At 47.5% G+C, this 18,748-nt stretch overlaps 1 protein-coding gene across 3 annotated transcripts; it reads left to right on the top strand.

Moving 5' to 3' along the window:
- Positions 1-82: 82 nt before the first annotated feature.
- Positions 83-16,852, top strand: canx (calnexin). Of its 3 annotated transcripts, XM_060063830.1 has the most exons (15): positions 83-207; positions 4,798-5,019; positions 5,388-5,461; positions 6,721-6,779; positions 7,131-7,272; positions 7,512-7,593; positions 7,890-8,082; positions 8,419-8,608; positions 9,173-9,286; positions 9,839-9,995; positions 10,287-10,502; positions 11,262-11,381; positions 13,497-13,656; positions 13,930-14,027; positions 14,152-16,852. In XM_060063830.1, exons 2-15 carry the CDS (start codon positions 4,801-4,803, stop codon positions 14,209-14,211), a joined length of 1,884 nt encoding a protein of 627 aa, XP_059919813.1. In that variant the 5' UTR covers positions 83-207; positions 4,798-4,800; the 3' UTR covers positions 14,212-16,852. The 3 variants fall into 3 exon arrangements, with proteins under 3 accessions (XP_059919813.1, XP_059919812.1, XP_059919814.1); XM_060063829.1 differs by lacking the exon at positions 83-207 and having other exon boundaries at positions 13,933-14,027; XM_060063831.1 differs by lacking the exons at positions 83-207; positions 9,173-9,286.
- The last annotated feature ends 1,896 nt before the right edge of the window (positions 16,853-18,748 follow it).

Here is an 18,748-nt window from a genome sequence, read left to right as displayed (position 1 = left end):
CGAGGTGCAGATAGTGGGCGGGCACAATTTATTCAGATGAACATTTGGCACGTCCAATGAAACGCTGACAATTTACACAATCCATCAAGAATACGGTGCGCTGGACCAATCAAAAACAGAGAGGCGGTGCTTTGGCTGTGCAACGACTGACCCAAATCCACACGTGATCCCGCTGTAGTTCCAGGTAGTCACATCACAGAGCAGGAGGTACGTAATGACATACAAATGTCACTTTTAACATACTTTTATTCAATATCCGTCCATTAAACCATTGTGATTGATCCTACTTGCAGTACACAATGGGTTGCTCATCGTGGTTGTTATTTAAAAGCCAGGTTGTTCTCTCGGGCTGCAAGGCTAACTGTAATGTTAGCTAACGTTTAGTTAATTACGAAGGAAATGTTGACTTGCAACGTAGACAATTACATTTTTTTTTGTCATGTGATGTGTGGTCTTAAGGTTTGAATGAAATAACATTTTGTAGTTTTGAGGGCCGCTCTCACAAACGTTGGGAAAAATGGATAGTTAAGCAGGTAAGATATAGCTGAATGGTAATGGTTAGCCACCGTGGAATAGCTAACTTGTGCAAAATATCGGTTGTCAATCTGGGTTCCTCGGGTCGAAGGACACTATGAATGCAGGAATAGAGTGGCTGTCAGTGATAGGCTGCTGGATATTACAAGTCGTCTGAACTAAATGATCTCCAGAATGTGTGGGTAGGGTGCAGATCCTTCAACAAATCCTCTTGCAAGCTTAACTTGCTCATCATGCAAATGAATGGTCCGGTCATCACTGGGACCCTAATTTCTTAATAAATTAGCCATTGTACGCTGTTAGCTAGTTTGGCCTATATTTGGACCTACGGGATCGGACCTACCGTTTTGGATTGGATCTTTCTGGAACATTCTCCAGAAAGTTGCACTTACAGTTCCGAACGGGTATTACAGGGGCTATCAGTAGTCGTCAGACCAGTTTTTACACACTGGTTTGTTTATTTACTAGTACAACATTGTGGGGGCCGAAAAGGGGAGTCGGTTGATTGGCTCCAACGACCTTTCCCCGTGCTAAGGTGAATGAGGATTTTTTTTATTGATGACGACAACTTGTCTCCAGGAGCAGCTTCTCATGAATCTGTATGGTTAACTAGTGTTTAAATTGTTACTTTCAATAATTTGTTGACACAAATGTGTTACAGATTCTGTAGTAATGCTACTTCAACGTGACGGTTGGAGAATATGTACCCTGTCACTTCGCTATTCTCATAAATGATCTGATGGATGACTATAACAACCCTTGAGTATTTCACATGTTTTCCTGAGGCTGTTTTTAGAGATAATTGTGTGAGGGTTTGAGACTGGGAATATTATGGCATATTGTCTGTTACAGCCTGGAGCCTCGTTGGTGCATAAGAAAAAAGCTCGCAATTTTGACAGTTTCCCTGCCTGAAGACTGGGCTGGTTTCACCTCCCAATCTGCACATGAATACATGTGACCCTGTCAAGAATGAAGGGAGTGGTGGTGTAATCCCCATGCTCCCATGCCTGCCTTTCCCCTAAACACAGCATGCATTCTGGGAAGAAGGAAGATACAGAAGTTCTTTTTGCTTTTCCTATTTGTAGTGCTGGGTTTTGGATGTTACTTGTTATTTTAGACACCCCATCCCCCTCCCCCAATCAAGCTTTCTTGCTTGCAATGCACCCATCCCCCTGTTTGAAAATATTCCCCTCTGCACTCAATTTACATCCTTAACCGTCAGTCGGTCAAAGATAGGGTAGGCAATTTATTTTAGAAGCTTTTGTCTGATTTGGTGTAATTCTCCTGAAACTTTGATGGCAATCAACAAATTAAATGCTCTGCCCAAAAATAATCGGTGGATGTCCAATCATTTCACCCAGCCTGAAGGAAATTATTTGATGGCCTACCTGCCTCGTCCATCTACCTACCTCTCCGGCTTCTTGCTTATTCTGCGCCTGCTCTCATTGCGCAAGACTGGAGTCCTCCACTTGGCTAGGCAGACTTATTGCTTAAGCTAGCTATTCACTTGTTTTGGGGAGTGTGGCCTTGTAGAGAGGCTTCAACTTGAGGGGTGGTTGATTTAATTGGATACTTAAAATCTAGCTTACTCTAGCTGGTTCCCCCGATTTACTAGCCTAGCTTTAATGACCTTGTTGAAAGATATTGGTATCTTGGAACTCAATTGCTGTGTGCAGCCATGACCCGGAGGTCCAGTTTGGGCAGAGCCGTCCCACACATTGGCAAGCTAACTAATGCTAGCCCTGACAGTTGGTGTTTTACAGCCCAAAGAGGCTGAGATAAGATTAGGTGGCCTTCTTTTCTTCAGGGCCATGTTGTGGTGGTGTTGCCAACCGGGATAGTTGCCAGAAGAGTTTATACGTGAGGACCTATAGGTGGTGATAATGACACCTACCAAAGGGCATTTGCGAGCATAGCATATTGTTTGAAACCAGTTTAGGGTGGCTGTCTCATTAAGTTGGTGTGTTCTGCCTGTGTTAACATACTGGATAAATCGGGATTGTCCTGTTCCAAGAGAACGACAAGCAACCAGACCCGGAGTGTTCCCTCCCGGGAGATGGGCTTGGGCTAAGAACAAACCTAGAGCCTCAAGGGAGATAATAAAGACTAGCTAACCACGCTCTCCCGTGGGGTTTGGGTTATCCATTTAAATTGACAACCAAATCAATGATTTGCTAGTGGCTTATCTCTTTTACGCCCCACTTGAGTCATACGGACCTCCAACAGACCCACGAACAAACGAATCCTTTGCGGTTGAAGGATATGCAGTATATATTGGCTGAGTTGATGCACATTTGCTTGATCCAGGTGGGGGTAGCACCCTCGCAGCCACAACTCTGTACCGTGACACTACTGTCGGGATGAGAGCAATGAGATGTGTGGGAGGAATATGACATGATGGCACTGACAGATTGAAAGGATTTATTATTGCAGCGTTTGGCTTTTCCAAGATAAGTGCAGGTTGGTGCTGTTATTAGAAGGCTGAGGTATATATCAGCCGTGATCCCTCTGCCTGTTGGGCTAGCCAGGCATGTTAATCTCATGTTGCTAAGCTCATTAACCTGGCAGCGATCTCCGTGTGATATGTGTGGCAGGCTAACACGTGAGTGTTAAGTTGGACGGAAGACGCAAGATGTGCTGGCTTGTTGGCTGTCAAGAGGCGGAGTCTTTTGTGGGACAGTCCCGGGGTGATTTTCTTAGTAGTTCAGTACACCGCGGAAATTTGGCGACTGCGTCACAATCTGTGCTTTTTTAAGGTTTGTGTGTTGATGTGTGTTTGTGTAATGAGTAACCTCCCTCCTCTATGGCCATAGTGTTTAGGAGGTGGCTGAATGGACTGAACTCGGTGTGCTCGAATGTTAATTCCATAGGGGCTAATCTCATTAGGGGCGCAGGGCGCTAACCGGCTCATCCTGAGGGTCTTCTGCTGCCCCCAAGGCAACGGGCGCCAGGGCAACCCTCTAGCTCTGCCAGCTGTATAGGAAGCAGTGATGGAGGGGTGGGGGTGCACTAAACAGGCATGTGGGTAGGCCTGGTCTGCAATGAAAGGAATAAATCTCCACACGGGTTAAACGGGTGTTACCTCCTTGTGGGTTGTTGGTGCAAGGGATTCGGTCTACCTTATTAATCCTTGGGGGAAGATTGTTCATGTCAAAATGGCTCTTCAAAAGATATGAAATATCATGAATTGCAAATGAGGTACAAATATATAACATAAGTACAAAATATAAACAGATAGACATAGAAAGGATTGCAAATGAGGTACAAATATAAAACAAAAGTACAAAATATAAACACATGGACATAGAAATTATACATAAAAAAAAGTAATAAAAATTACTTTTTTGAAATGTAAATGGCATTTCTTCATAGATGGGAGGTAAGACGGTCTCCTTCTTGGGTTATCCCATCCAAGTAGCTTAAAATCCATCCAACTATGAATCGATACAGCTCCCATCTCCACAGTTCATTATCATGTTAATGAGAATCCCAACAGAATACCCCGTGAGTTCTCCCCCTCCAACCTGTCCTCACACAATCACACAAAAACATGACCTGCTTGTCCGTTTTTCGAGCTGAGCAGAACATTAAATCAATATTGTTATCAATGAATCTGTCTGGATATTGCCATAGATCTTTTGGCCATTCACAGCAATAATATGATGCTGTTTAAAATGAATTATCTGAACTGTGCAGTAATTCCCTGGGTTTCCTAGCCAACATAAATGCTTGCTTGGTTATTGCTTTAATATAGTTATAATCTTTTCCTTTTCATGTGTGCAAAAAACAAATATCCTCTCGTTATTTCAAAATGTGATGCGCTCAAATCTTTCTTGGTCTCCAATATTGCCCGGAGTGATTTTTTTTCTCTTGTTCGCTTAAAAGACTTACAATCTCTCTTGGCCACATCATTGCCCACCATGGAGTCTGCACTGGTGCTTAATGCATAATGTGTTTGGGAAGAGATGCAGCATGGCCTCCACCAGTAACATCGAGCAGGCGGATGTAGTGATACAAATCTCGCTGAGCCCCACTCAGTCAGCTGAAAACCCAAAGCTCCCTGTTAATGTTTCCTCTAGACTAGAAGCATTCATAGTTGATCCAGATGGTATTATTAAAGGGAATTGCGTTCTGACTCTGATAGGATTCCCGGTTTCAGCTTTCCATCTAATCAGGTGTTCTCCAACATGATGCTCAAAAATCTATCTTTGGAGAACTAAGAGCGCAATGACTTAATGAGCCATGATCCATCTCTTCCTCCAGACCATGGCGCAGACGTTGAGGCTGTGTGTTGTTGCCGTTCTGGCCCTGGCCCTGATCAGCCTGAGCCAAGCCCAGGGGCCCAGCGAGGAGGACCTGGTAGAGGACATCATGGGAGACGAGATGGACGTCGAGGACGACCTGGACCTGGGCATCGCCGGAGACGAAGAGGAGGAAGAGGTGGCAGCCAAGGAGGCGGAGCCTGCAGCCCCGGTCATTCCTAAAGTATGACTCTCCTCTCTTAATCTAAAGAAAACAAAATAAAGCTTATGGTCCTGTTAATGCTAAACTATAAGACTGATGGTAAGAACATCCTTCTTAGCATGCCGTTACCAATTTGAACATGATAGAAATGGACCAAGGATCCAGTGTGGTGTTTGCTGGTTCTGTTTAATATCACTGTTGAATTATTCCAGCCCAAACACATATGAATAAAGACATTGAGAGAAATGACCATTTCTTCCTGTTTACCCTAATGATATCTCACCCAGGACCTTAATGGTTTCAGCCGGTTAACCATTACATCGCTCTCCCCAGTGTACCAGTGACCCAGCATCCCCTCTGAATGTCTCTTCCTGCGTTACGTCGTCTAGGTGACCTACAAAGCACCCGAGCCAATGGGAGAGCACTTCTTTGCGGAGTCATTCGACCGGGGCACCCTAGACAGGTGAGCACCCACTGAAGCCGTTGCACCCTGTGGCTCGCTGACCGCTACTGGCCTCCATACAGATTAAATATGATGTATTACAACCAGTCTGACCGCCTGGGATTTACCGGCAGGTAAACTGCCTACCATGACGGGTCTGGATGTAGTTTAGATTTCCATTTATTTTAACTAGATAGTGTTTTCAAATTCATGATGAAATAAATGGATCTGTTTGGTTAGTGTGTCAGCGACACATCTGTTGATTATTATCTCAGGGGTGTGTGTTTGGGGCGGGGGTGGGGGAGATCGTGAAGGGTTCACACACAGCTATAATAACAATGGATCAATGGGACATTCTCATCTGGTCACAAAAAAAACAAACTCATTGATAAAACAAACCCAGAATATCACTCTAAACATTATCCCTGATTTAAATTATCTTAATTTGAAAGTGTTTTTATTATTAATCTGGGGCCGTTGTTTTTCTAAAATGGAATCAAAGAGCCGTAGTGATTTTTTCCCAGACGGTCGATAGTGTATTTGTAACAAACCTCTCCATTGACGAGGGGATTCAACTCTTGCTGTGAAAACATCAATAGCAGTCAGGGAGTGTTTGATTTGCTGATAATTGATGGTGCCAGACACACAACGGCATCTGAATATTAAATGAATTTGTTGATCTTTGGGACACTTGTACCGAGCCGCTTTCCCCTCTGATCTTTGATTAGGATGCGCAGGATTGGTCCTGTAAAAACTCAGTCTAATCCTATAACCTCCATTTCACTATGGGCATCCTTACCAAGAGATCTCCAAGAGTAATCCCTGGGTTGTTACAGTTGTGTGGCATTTCTGCTAAATTACATACAAATACTGTGCAATTAACAACAATTTATGTTATTTGTAACATTCAGTCACAAATGAACCTTGACACAAACCGTGTGAGTGATTCTGAGTTTAAAATTATAATGCAGTCTTTAATTGCTGTCCTTCAAAAGCTTTCAAAACAGTGTATTAGGAACCAGTGTCCTACTCTTCCACATTTATCAGATGTGGTTCAAATGATGTTCCCCTTTTCTTACTTGCTTCTGTCTTAGGTCGAGTTATGGTTGTAGATAACGGCTGGGACAACTTCTTGTTTTGGTCAATATAATGTTTCAAAACCACACGGATACGTCAGAAAGCATAGGCTCTCAGTTTTAGCTTGCAGTGCTTTTATGCTGATCACTTGGACCATAACCATGTGTCTTTATGAAGTGTCGTTGTCTCTGATTGGTTCACAGCTGGGTGCTGTCCAAAGCCAAGAAGGAGGACATTGATGAGGACATCGCCAAGTATGACGGTAGGTCATGGAGCGTCAATCGTTCATCAACCTTGATTTATATAGCACAAGGTGCTTGACCAGGCAAACGTCCTGAAGGAGAAATTAAAAAATAACTTGGCAGAATTGTCGTGGTGCGGTGTCATGGTAATTGTCCTAGATTCATACCCATTAATTAAAATGTATGCATATAGTTATTGCCTCGTATTATCGGCTCAATATATGTAAGCTTACCGCAAGACCACAGGCATATCTAGAGACGACCCTCTGGAGGAACGCCATGTAGCGTCCAGTGAAGCCATGCCGGGGGTTCTGTGGAGTGAGCTGTCCACGTCACTATGTTAACACCAGCGTCCACGCTGTGGTTTCCAGGTCAATGGTCTGTGGAGGACATGAAGGACAGCAAGCTCCCCGGAGACAAGGGCCTGGTTCTGAAGTCCCGGGCCAAGCACCACGCCATCTCCGCCCAGCTCCTCCGCCCCTTCATCTTCGACAGCAAGCCGCTCATCCTCCAGTGAGTCCTGTCATCACTCCTTTCATTCACACGATTTAGACGGTTGACAATCAGTTTATTTAAAAATAGTCTCATTGTGTGTTTATGTCGGAGGTCTTAGTGTTTTATAGTCTTTTTTCATTAGTCTCTCTCTCTCTCTCTCTCTCTCTGTCTCTCTGTCTCTCTGTCTCTCTGTCTCTCTGTCTCTCTGTCTCTCTCTCTCTCTCTCTCTCTCTTTTTTCCTCTCTCTGTCTCTGAAGGTACGAGGTCAATTTCCAGACTGGTATTGACTGTGGTGGAGCCTACATTAAGCTGCTGACTCAGACCCCAGACCTCGACCTGGTAAGACCACACGTACCAATATAGGCTCATACGCATACACTTACACACTCACAGAGGCACACATAAATATACACATGCAGACACGCATACAAATATATGTTCAGAGCTCGGATACAATCAGGCCCATAACCAGCGGTACGTGCAAATTCACAGACGCGCATCCATACATAATTACTGTCAGACTCGACGTGTACACACACGCACGCACACGTATACAAGCAAAAATACTTGCTGTGCATTTAAGGTGTCTAGTACTTCATCTTGAGTGTTAAACCTGTGTGCCTTTTGCTCTCTAGGACCAGTTTGTGGACAAGACCCCGTACACCATCATGTTCGGACCGGACAAGTGTGGCGAGGACTACAAGCTGCACCTCATCTTCCGTCACAAGAACCCAAAGACGGGCGAGTATGAGGAGAAACACGCCAAGAAACCAGACGCCGACCTGCGGACGTACTACACCGACAAGAAGACCCACCTCTACACGCTAGGTAATGCCAATGCTAGGTGATACCAATGCTAGGTAATGCACAGGCCCCATGCTAGCTAAGGCACATGAAAGGTAATGCCCATGTTACATGCTCGATAACGCACATGCTAGATAATACACGTGCTACATTCTAGGTTATGGACATGCTACATACATGATGGGTAATGCACAGGCTGGAAGATGCTCATGCCCAGTAATGCACATGGTACATGCTCGATAACGCACACGCTCCATGGTAGCTCATTTAAATGTGAGATCTACGCTAGGAAACCAATGCTTGCTCTATGCTGCTGGAGTTGCCCTGCTTGACCCGTCTGGTCTCTCTGTGGCCCCCTAGTGCTGAACCCTGACAACAGCTTTGAGGTGCTGGTGGACCAGACTGTGGTCAACAGTGGAAACCTGCTCACGGACATGACCCCCGCTGTGAACCCCGCCGCCGAGATCGAAGACCCCGAGGACAGCAAGCCGGAGGACTGGGACGAGATGCCCAAGATCCAGGACCCCGCCGCCGTCAAACCCGAGGACTGGTCAGTGTAGACGGGTCGGCCACAGCCCTGGGACCATGTTGTTAACGAAGGGGGAACATTGGGGCGCTTTTCATCAGAAGGCAGTGGGAACGAAGATAAATCTAACATTATCTGGCTGTTTACTAGTTGGTGTAGCACTACCATTATTATTGTTTTAACTACTCCAATTACCCGTGTGCTTCATGATGTATGCTGTGGTCTCTGTCCGCCTAACCGGTTACTGCTGCTGTGTGTGTGTGTGTGCGTGTGTGTGTGTGTGTGTGTGTGTGTGTGTGTGTGTGTGTGTGTGTGTGTGTGTGTGTGTGTGTGTGTGTGTGTGTGTGTGTGTGTGTGTGTGTGTGTGTGTGTGTGTGTGTGTGTGGGGAGGGGGGTTGTGTGTGTGTGTGTGTGTGTGTGTGTGTGTGTGTGTGTGTGTGTGTGTGTGTGTGTGTGTGTGTGTGTGTGTGTGTGTGTGTGTGTGTGTGGGGAGGGGGGTTGTGTGTGTGTGTGTGTGTGTGTGTGTGTGTGTGTGTGTGTGCGCGTGTGTGTGTGTGTGTGTGTGTGTGTGTGTGTGTGTGCGCGTAGGGATGAGGATGCACCTGCTCAGATCCCCGATGAGGCTGCTGTGAAGCCCGACGGCTGGCTGGACGGCGAGCCTGACTACATCAGTGACCCCGAAGCGGTCAAACCCGAAGACTGGTACGGACCCCCATGATGAATGTACAGGTGTCTGGGAGAAGTTCTGGGGGTTGGCTCGGGCCTCTAGAAGTCATTACGTATGCGTATACCTTTATGCTTCTTTTTTTTTATTGACCGTTTCCGCCATTTTCTTTTTTATATAATACAAATGAAAGCGCACTCTTTATGCAATAATTGTTGTAGTATAACATAAACCAAAGGGCACTCTATTCATTTTGGTCAATCATTCATATTATTACATGTATCTTTTTTGGTCAATCTGAGTAAGTTTAGCAAAGGAAAACCACAACGCATAAATGTGCGGACACATGGGGTCCACGATGGTGCAATGGGGTGAACCAGAACGGGTTGAAAGCCCGATGGCCATAGTTCACGGGCACGCATCCTTGAACAGGATACTTAACCCCTTTCTGCCTTAAGGACATGTTCAAGATAAGAATTCACTGCATGTCGCGTCAGGTCAAAGCCTCCTGGTGGTGGTGGTGGACGCCCACCCCCCAGGGCCCAGTAGCCCCTAGTGACCCCCCTGGTTCCCCCCTGGTTCTCCTCCAGGGACGAGGACATGGACGGGGAGTGGGAGGCTCCACAGGTGCCCAACCCGGCCTGCGAGGCGGCCCCAGGGTGTGGCGCGTGGCAGAGGCCCAATGTCGACAACCCCAGCTACAAGGGCAAGTGGAAGCCGGCCATGATCGACAACCCCAACTACCAGGTAGGCCGTCCCCGCCCTGCAGTGTTCTGAGGGGTCACCCCAACTCGGGACGAGAAAATGAGCAAATAACCAAAGCCATAGCATTCTCATGTCAGGGGGGGGGGGGGGGGGGGGTGTGTGGGTGTGTGTGTGTGTGTGTGTGTGTGTGTGTGTGTGTGTGTGTGTGTGTGTGTGTGTGTGTGTGTGTGTGTGTGTGTGTGTGTGTGTGTGTGTGTGTGTGTGTGTGTGTGTGTGTGTGTGTGTGTTTAGAACCAACCTCAACAGAGCACCCTGTTCTCCTCCCTCCCTCAGGGCGTGTGGAAGCCCCGTAAGGTGGCCAACCCGGACTTCTTCGAGGACCTGCATCCGTTCCGCATGAGCCCCTTCAGCGCCGTGGGCCTGGAGCTCTGGTCCATGTCCTCAGACATCTTCTTCGACAACTTCTTCATCACTAACGAGCGCCACACGGCCGATAGGTGGGCCACGGACGGCTGGGGGCTGAAGAAGGCCGCAGAGGGCGCTGCCGAGGTGGGTGGGGCCTGGACCCGTCTCGGTTGATCCCAGGGAAGCTAAAGTCATGCTTCCTGGTCTTCTTCTGTCCCTCCTCCATCCCTCGTTCTGTGTCCCCGTCACTTCTCTCACCATCCCGCCATCATTATTTCTTGGACTGACTTGTCCTCATGGTCGTTCCAGGATCACTGACTGGTCGGGTCTCTAGTCTGCTTGTGTAGCATTGAGCCAACAGACTACCAATCCTTTTGATCCCCATATTCATACTCAATTGAAAAAAGGTCTTTATGCACACCTGCATTTTAGGTCTTGAGTCTTGCCAGTGCTTTGGAGTTTGTTTTGTAGCAACAGTACACTAAAGACCCCAGGGGGCCAGAGTCTCTGGTAGACCTAACGAGGCCACCCGGGCTTTGAATCCCCCTGTGGGGGACGGTCATGGATGTTGCCAGAGAAGGTTCTGGGGGCGAGTGCCGTTTCCACAGCAATGGGAAGACTGTTAGACGCTCTCTCTGCACCTTATGACCTTCTTATCGGCATAAAGATACAATACCTCTTATCCCGAATTAAATCAGTGTTTGAGGCACAACATGCTGAACCATGTGGACGAGGTATCTACGAGAAACACAAGGAATCAAAATTGAAGGCATTGCTTGTGTTGTTGTACTCGTTATGAAAAGGACCCCCGTCTAAAAGTAAATGGGCCTTTTGTGCTGCCTACGAAGTGCCTCCACCGGTGGACCTGGGTGCTGGTACGATAACCTCTCTGTCTCCCCCCAGCCCGGCCTGGCCACACAGATGCTGACGGCGGCTGAGGAGCGTCCCTGGCTCTGGGTCGTCTACGTCCTCACGGTCGCCCTGCCCCTGGTGCTCATCGTCGTGTTCTGCTGCACCGGCAAGGTCAGACAACGCACAGCACGCACGCACGCACAGCAGATAGACACACGCAGCACAGCGCACAACTGGAAACTAGCCACCCCCACAACCGAAACCCGGCGCACACCGGAGCACAACGGAAAACGTGTCAGCGGGGAGAAGCATACTTCCTCAACGGATGCTAAAGGGACTGAACCTTCACGTGAAGCACCAGTTTGGTAGCGCTGAAGGTTTTGGCCTCTACACAGTGGAAACGCAACAAGAAAAACGGTCAGCCACCCACACATGAAATTAGACTATTCAAATCGTTATCATTTGACAAACACAGAGTTGAGACTTTGGGTTTCTGTTGCGTGGTACCGTTTTGAAAAGTAAGGTGCTCGTGAGTTGGTTCTATTACAGCTACCTTCAATAACGCGAGCACGCCCCCGTGTGGGCCCAGAGTGTTACTGAGAAGTGACCTGCCGTCCCCGGGTCGCCCCGGCCGTCCACAGAGTTCAACAGACAGAGCTGGGACTGAGTTCAGCCTCAGGGGCTTACAGGAGGAGCTAAAGGGAGCCTGCCAGCCCGCCCCTGCATCCACCGCGGTGAATCATGGCGTACCGAACCCCCCCCACACCCCTAGACCCCCCTAGCCCCGGTCTGTCCTCGTGGCCGAGTCGCCCTCTACGCTCAAGGCCCCGATATTCAAACCGAACAAGTGAAGAGACATTGGCATGTTTGAGGACCAAAGGGGCAGGTTCTTTACCTATTGGAAGTGCCTTGGTTGCGGGGTACTTGCTACAGAGCCCAATAAGTGCATCATTTTGCACGTTTCCCAATACACGGCGGTCAACAATATCCTGTGAATGATTGAGTCTCGCCTCACCGAGACTCGCGTCATGAAACAACCCCGTAAATCACAGCGGCTGTATTGGGCTTTGTCGCATGCCAATTTCAAAGTATATCGTGGCCTTAAGTGTGCTTGTGTGCTTGGCGTTTATTCTCTCTGGGTCCCAATTAGGGTTGCCGCGGTATACGGTATTACCGGTGTTGAGGCCAACACCGATTACTCTGTGTTGCACACCGGCAACACCAATTTTTTATTATATTTTTTTTCAGTAATAAAAAACAAATTCAGTAAAAATGAATAATATAATTAAGAAAATTTAAATGTGTAGAATAGGCCGCAGTTCTGCTCTGCGGGAGAATTGTCGCGCCGAGAATTGACGTGCTTCCTTACAAGACCGGTAACCATAGCAACGCCGGTAAACAAACCCCGGGAAGCCCAATCCCTACGTGAGCTCCCCGCGCTACGGCCATCCGGAGGCACACAGAGCTGTTGGCCGTGATATTATGATATATAAAATGTTATTATACTATTATATATATATAGAACGTTATAAGACGCCGAGAATTGGCGCGCTGCCAGCCGCTGTCACCGAGTGTGAGAGGAGAGTTGGCGGAGAAGATGGCGGTTGACCTATAGTTTCAAAGTTTATACCGGTAATACCGGTGTTGACACGAGCGTATTACTCGGTGTGAAAATGTCCACACCGCGGCAACCCTAGTCCCAATGCTCTTTCGTAGTGATCAAGTTGTCTGGTTTAAACTTTAAAGGGGCTGTACTTTAGCACCAGGCGTGATGTTGAAGCCATTGCAAAATCAGATTAATGACCCAACAGTTAATCTGGGTGGACTGTTGTCATTAATCTGGGTGGACGCTCCCCTCGGGGATTCCAAGATTTAGTATGTTTTTCTAATGGTGGTAATACTTTATTTTATTAAGATGCCCTCTTTAAAGTGCTTCTATGATATGCATCTCATCTACCTCACTAACGGGGTCACCTGGGACTACTATTGGAGGTGGGGTTGGAGGATTAGCTTAGCATCGTCTGAACCTAGATGTCTCACTCCTACACTGCAGTTCCTCCTCATGCTAGCAGGGGGGCGGGATCCAGAAACGCACAGCAGTGGACACATCGTCAGTTAGCAGGACAGTCAAAAACAGAATGACATGGTATACATGGAAGCACGGGAGGGGATCTGTGAACCTCCAGTTCTGTCGTCCCCTCCCTGACCTACCACCTCCAGTAGATGTGTGTGAACTCCGGGGGGGTACGTTGGGTCTCAACGCGGTGTCTCTCCCGGTCCCAACAGAAGAAGTCCCCTGAAGCGGCCGAGTACAAGAAGACGGACGAGCCCCAGCCGGACGTGAAGGAGGAGGAGGAGGCGGCGGCGGCGGCGGAGGAAGAGGAAGAGGAGGAGGAGGAGGCGGCGGCGGCGGTCGCCCCCAAGGAGCAACAGGAGAGCGCTCCAGGTTGGTCTCCATCTCCTCGCCTCTCTCGCGGTACTGTCGTACCACTGCTTGGTCATTCAGCGTGACGCTTTCCTCTAGAAGAGACTCGTGACCTTTGTAGGTGCATGTGATCAAGGTGAGGTCATGGGTCAGGGCACCTCCTCGGATGCCCCCCCCCCCCCCCCGTGATGCAGAGAGAGTTGTGTTTGTTGGAAGGCCGGGGACTGGGAATGTGTATCGTGGTGCGTTGTGTGTGCACCTGCTGTCCATTGATGGTGTCCTCTTGTCTCGTAGCAGCAGATAAGAAAAGTGACGCAGAGGACAGCCCTGCAGAGAAAGGAGAAGAGGAGGAGGAGGAGGAAGCGCAGGACGAGAACGATGCCTCAGCTGAGGTAGGAGTGACTCGCTTCATAGAAAGGCCAGCACGCTCCTCTGTATGGAGGGGCTGATGGTTATTGTGTGTGTGTGTGTGTGTACAGCCCGCTAACTCCCCACCTGTGTGTGTCGTTTGTCTAGACGCTGGAGGATGATGTCCTCAGAAGATCTCCCAGGAACAGGAGAGTCAGGAAGGAATGATCCGGCTGTCAGAGCTCTGCCCTTCTGTCCCCCCCGCCCCGTCTTCCATCCTCTCCTCTGCTTCCACTCTAACCCCCTCTCCCCCTCCCTCCCCCCCTCCCTCCCTCATCTGAGTTGGAGTAGATCAAATGCAACCCATGAAAGCAGTGGCGCCGTCTTTCATCAAAACACGCCACCACGATTTTTGCCGCGGACATCTGATACTGAAGATGATGATGATGATGATTCCATTTTGATGAAGACCGATTAACCATGTAGCTCAAGGATACTTTGGTAGTTTTTTATTTTTTTTCCTGGAAAGGATAACTCCTAAAACTTCCTGCACCATTCCGAATCATGTGAGCAGATGCAAACCGGCGCTGGCCATGTCGATCGCTCCCCACAACGCCAGCGGCGTTTGATTAGCCCTGATACGGTTAGCCTACTAGCTGGGCTGCTATTTAACTTATAAGCTAGATCACCTGTCAACTCTGTAGCCTCTGCTCATCGGCTCCAATCGGCAGCCCTTGTTCAAGTTGTTAATGGGAAACACGAGAGCTTGTAAATTAGAAAAACACATCTCCCCAACCCTTATCTCTCTCTCCCTCCCCCTCTGTCAAGCTTTTCATCTCTCGCTCTTTGATCTGCTGTTTCTCGGGTTCTGTGTTTGTTCAAAGTGAGATGGGCTCTATGTAGCACAGACACTGGTCACGGAAAAGCGCCTTCATGTTTGTTAATGTTGTAATATCAGTGGATTCCTTGTGTTTAGGGGATGCTAAACATCTCACCCCCTGCATGACCCTGTGTGTGTCCATTTGTGTTTTGTATGCGGTGGTGAGGGCCAATGTTCCCAGCCCCACCAAGGTCAAGGCTTGAGAGGAAGTGGATGAGGTTCATTCTGTTTGGTTCATACATTTATTTTCTTTTTTTCTTTTTTTCTTTATTTTTTTTTTATATAAAAATACTGTGCATGGCTTTTGATTTTGATTTTCTAAGTGTTAACTCCATTGAGATTTTTTTCTTTCTTCCTCTAGTCTATGTACTAACCGGTTGTAGTAGTTTGTTGAGTAACTTTTGTAGAAGAGCAGTGTGTTCAGGTTCCAGACGCTGCCAGTCAGTCAGCCGGGTGATTGGTCCACTAGAGGGCGCTAATCGTATGTGTGATGTGACGTCGCTGGCAGGAGCTTTGGGTTGTCGTTGCAGGGAGTCAATCCTGGGTTCCTCAACGCTGAGTCATGCTTATGAAATGGAGCACTGGCTTCACCCACACATGCCGTTGTCTCTTCTGGTGACTCAGCTCATCTTGGAGCACAAATATTATGCAGCAACAGACAGCCCCACACACACACCTTAAAACATGCACAACCTGATTTGTCAACCGGCCTCCTTACTCTTAAGCAGACCAGGGAGACTACTTCTATTCTGTCCAGTTTACCCCATATTAAATGAGGCACTAAAAAAATAGGATTGCTTATCTGAAGTTATGAAATGTTCCTTGTGTTTTAGACTAAGACTCACTTGTGAGCTGTTCACAAGTGAGCTCAGAGTTCAAGCGTTTTGTGTTTATTTGCCCCATGTTTCGAAAGATTTGGCACTTGTGAAGGAACCATAGATAACACATTGACTCACACCCTCTGAGCTGTCTGCTGCTGCCGACCACTTTGAGTCCATTTTGAGGTCCGATTGCAAAATCCAGTTGGGTACTTCCATGGTAATACTTGGAGACAATTTGATGAGCTCAAATCTAGTCCTGTATATGTGAGCTTTCTGATGTATTTATATGATGTGCTAAGTAGCTAGACCCGGATTGGCTCCCTTCACACTTTTCACCATCAAGCCATGTGCCTATTGGTCGATCCACGGTGAGTTCAGACTGCTGATGCAGTGTTTCATGATGGTGAGCAGGCATGAGAAGAACATCTTGGATCATGTCATGTAAGGAATAGACTGACGCAGGTCACAAGCTCACCGGTAGCTGCTACCTACTTGGTCACGTCATTTCTCATGGCAACAAATGGTTTTACTCTACAATCAGGAACACTTGGTTTAGATTCTGCTTCAAGGAAAGGCGAAATGGGAGCTTTTTTTTATTTTTATGTTTTTCTTAATGTCGGGAGACGTCAAAGATGTTGGATAATCTCAAAGGGTAAACGCAGCCAGTTGGTTTTCACTGTAAACCAGACCTCTATGTCCATCCAACATCCCACCTCCCCCGGGCAGCCTTGTGTTGGACGTCTGAGAACAAGAATGTCCGAAGTAACATCCAGAAGATGTGAACGATGAACATTCTGAGGATGTGTTTGGCACGAGATGTTTTCCTCTTTTTTTTTTCTCACTTTGTTGCGACAACTAAATCTAGTTTAAATTTAGTAATTTTTGGTATCGGCTGCCTAGATCGCAGAAGTCTGGACTGAACAGTGCGCTGTCTAACTCTGCTTTAATTATGTGTTGGTTTTTTTTATTTTTTAACTCTTAACTTGTCAGCAAGCCTGATTTCTTCTTGTTCCGTGTACATGATAGAGAAGTAGATGATTTACAGGAACGAGCTGAATGATGGCTTTGAAGGGAGATACTGTGATCCAGAGGAGCTGTGTGGTACCAGGACAGCTTCTGTCCAAACCCACTCCCCAACTGTAACGATCAATAAAAGATCTAATGACAATTTTTGGCGCCATGTCTCTCATAACTGAATATGTAGTACACACACACAGTTTGCGATATGCCCTTGAGGACTAAAATGTATAATTAAATGATAATTGTGTTTAGCAAAAACTTTTCAAACTCCTACATAATCATGATCAACCCATTATGACTACGATTGTTATCCAAATCATTGCACTCTCAAAGCGTACAAATCGTACTAAATAGACAAATAAATGGGTTCTCTTTGAAAACATTGAATGCATTTTTTTTTACTCAAGGGCCCTTGGGGTTACCATCAGCCTGCTGACAGAGTGGTGAACACAATGGGACCAGGTGTGGCCTGGTTGAGGTCTTCTTCTTGTGGGCTGTATTATCAGTGAAGAACATTTGAGGACTATAAAAGAGATCTGAAGCTCTTAATAGATGAAAAATGATCATGGTAAAAATTCCAATTCAGGAATTAAGAATATAATATGACCTCAAAATAATGGACATTTGCATTTTGTCTGTTGACAGTCATTGTAAGTGCCAGCCAATCTAGGATAGTGTATTGGTCGGAGTGTCGTTGAAGGTTCTGTGTTCATTCCCAAATGTCATTTTGTCATCCTTCAGGATGACAGGGGGCCTAGCCACTGCTGCTTAGTGACCTGAATTACTTTATTTTTAATCACCATGTAGATTCAAAGAAAAGTATTAATCCTGAATGACATCATTTTAGGCCTGAAGTACAGACACACAGACTGCTGTGTCAACTATACAAGGGTGACATCCAGCTTGATGGGACCAGTTACTTTGGCTACCTCCCCGGCCTCTGATAGCCCCCCCCCCCCCCCCCCCCTGCAGGTTACTGAGACATCACCTACTGCCCCCCCGACATGTTCTGACCCCCACCAAGACCCATCACTACCCCACTTCTCTGACCTGTCTGTCTGTTTCCAGCAGCCAGGTGAGAATGCAGCTTGAGAGATTAGGCCAGAACAAGGCAGCAGGTCCAGATGGCATCAGCCCCAGGGTTCTGAAAGCCTGCGCAGGTCAACTACGTGGCATTCTACAGCATCTTTTCACCCTCAGCCTCAGCCAGGGGAGGGTGCCATGGCTGTGGAAAACATCCTGCCTTGTCCCAGTCCCCAAGAAACCCCCTCCCTCCGTCCTCAATGGCTACAGACCAGTTGCCCTAACATCACACATCATAAAGGCACTGGAGAGGCTGGTCTTGGCCCACCTGACTCCACAGGTGACCAGCTATCTGGACCCATTGCAGTTTGCATACCGCCCAAGGATGGGGGTTGAGGACGCCATCATCTACCTACTCCATAGAGCCCCCTCCTACCTAGACAAGTCGGGAAGCACTGTGAGGATGTCCCCTCTCCACAGGTGCTGTCCCCTCTCCTCTTCTCACGATACATCTCAGACTTCCAGTGTAACTCTGAGGCTTGTCATTTACAATGCTGCGGTAGTGGGGTGCATCAGTGGTGGAGATGAGACAGAAGACAGGCAGCTGGTGGATAACTGGGTTGCATGGAGCGGGGAAAACCACCTTGTTTTAAATGTAACAAAGACCAAGGAAATGGTGGTGGACTTCAGGAGGGCCAGGCCTGAGCTAAGCACCGTCTCTATCCTTGGGGTTAAAGTGCAGGTGGTAGAGAGTAAATAGGGTGTGCACATGATCAATAAACTGGACTCGAAGCAACAAACGGAGGCTGTAGAAGGGTCAGAGCAAACTCTACTTCCTGAGGAAGCTTAGGTCTTTTAAGGTGTGTAGCAAAATGTTATGTATGTTTTATCAGTCTGTTGTGGCTCGTGCCGTTTTCTTAGCGGCCATCAGTTGGGGCAGCGGCATCAGGGCTTGTGCCTCTAAAGAGCTTAACAAGCTGATTAGGAGGGCTGGCTCTGTGCTGGGCCTGCTGTCGTGTCC

Source organism: Gadus macrocephalus, chromosome 10, assembly GCF_031168955.1.
Source record: "Gadus macrocephalus chromosome 10, ASM3116895v1".
In the NCBI taxonomy this organism is placed as follows: Eukaryota; Metazoa; Chordata; class Actinopteri; order Gadiformes; family Gadidae; genus Gadus; species Gadus macrocephalus.
The sequence above is the reverse complement of the archived record's forward strand: the minus strand, read 5'-3'. Positions and strand labels throughout refer to the sequence as shown.

Excerpts from the sequence above, each read along its gene's own strand:
- canx (XM_060063830.1), top strand. The coding sequence starts at position 4,801 with ATGGCGCAGACGTTGAGGCTGTGTGTTGTTGCCGTTCTGGCCCTGGCC. Across the intron at positions 8,083-8,418 it reads GACCCACCTCTACACGCTAG|TGCTGAACCCTGACAACAGC; the intron begins GTAATGCCAATG and ends GTGGCCCCCTAG. Across the intron at positions 9,287-9,838 it reads GCGGTCAAACCCGAAGACTG|GGACGAGGACATGGACGGGG; the intron begins GTACGGACCCCC and ends GTTCTCCTCCAG.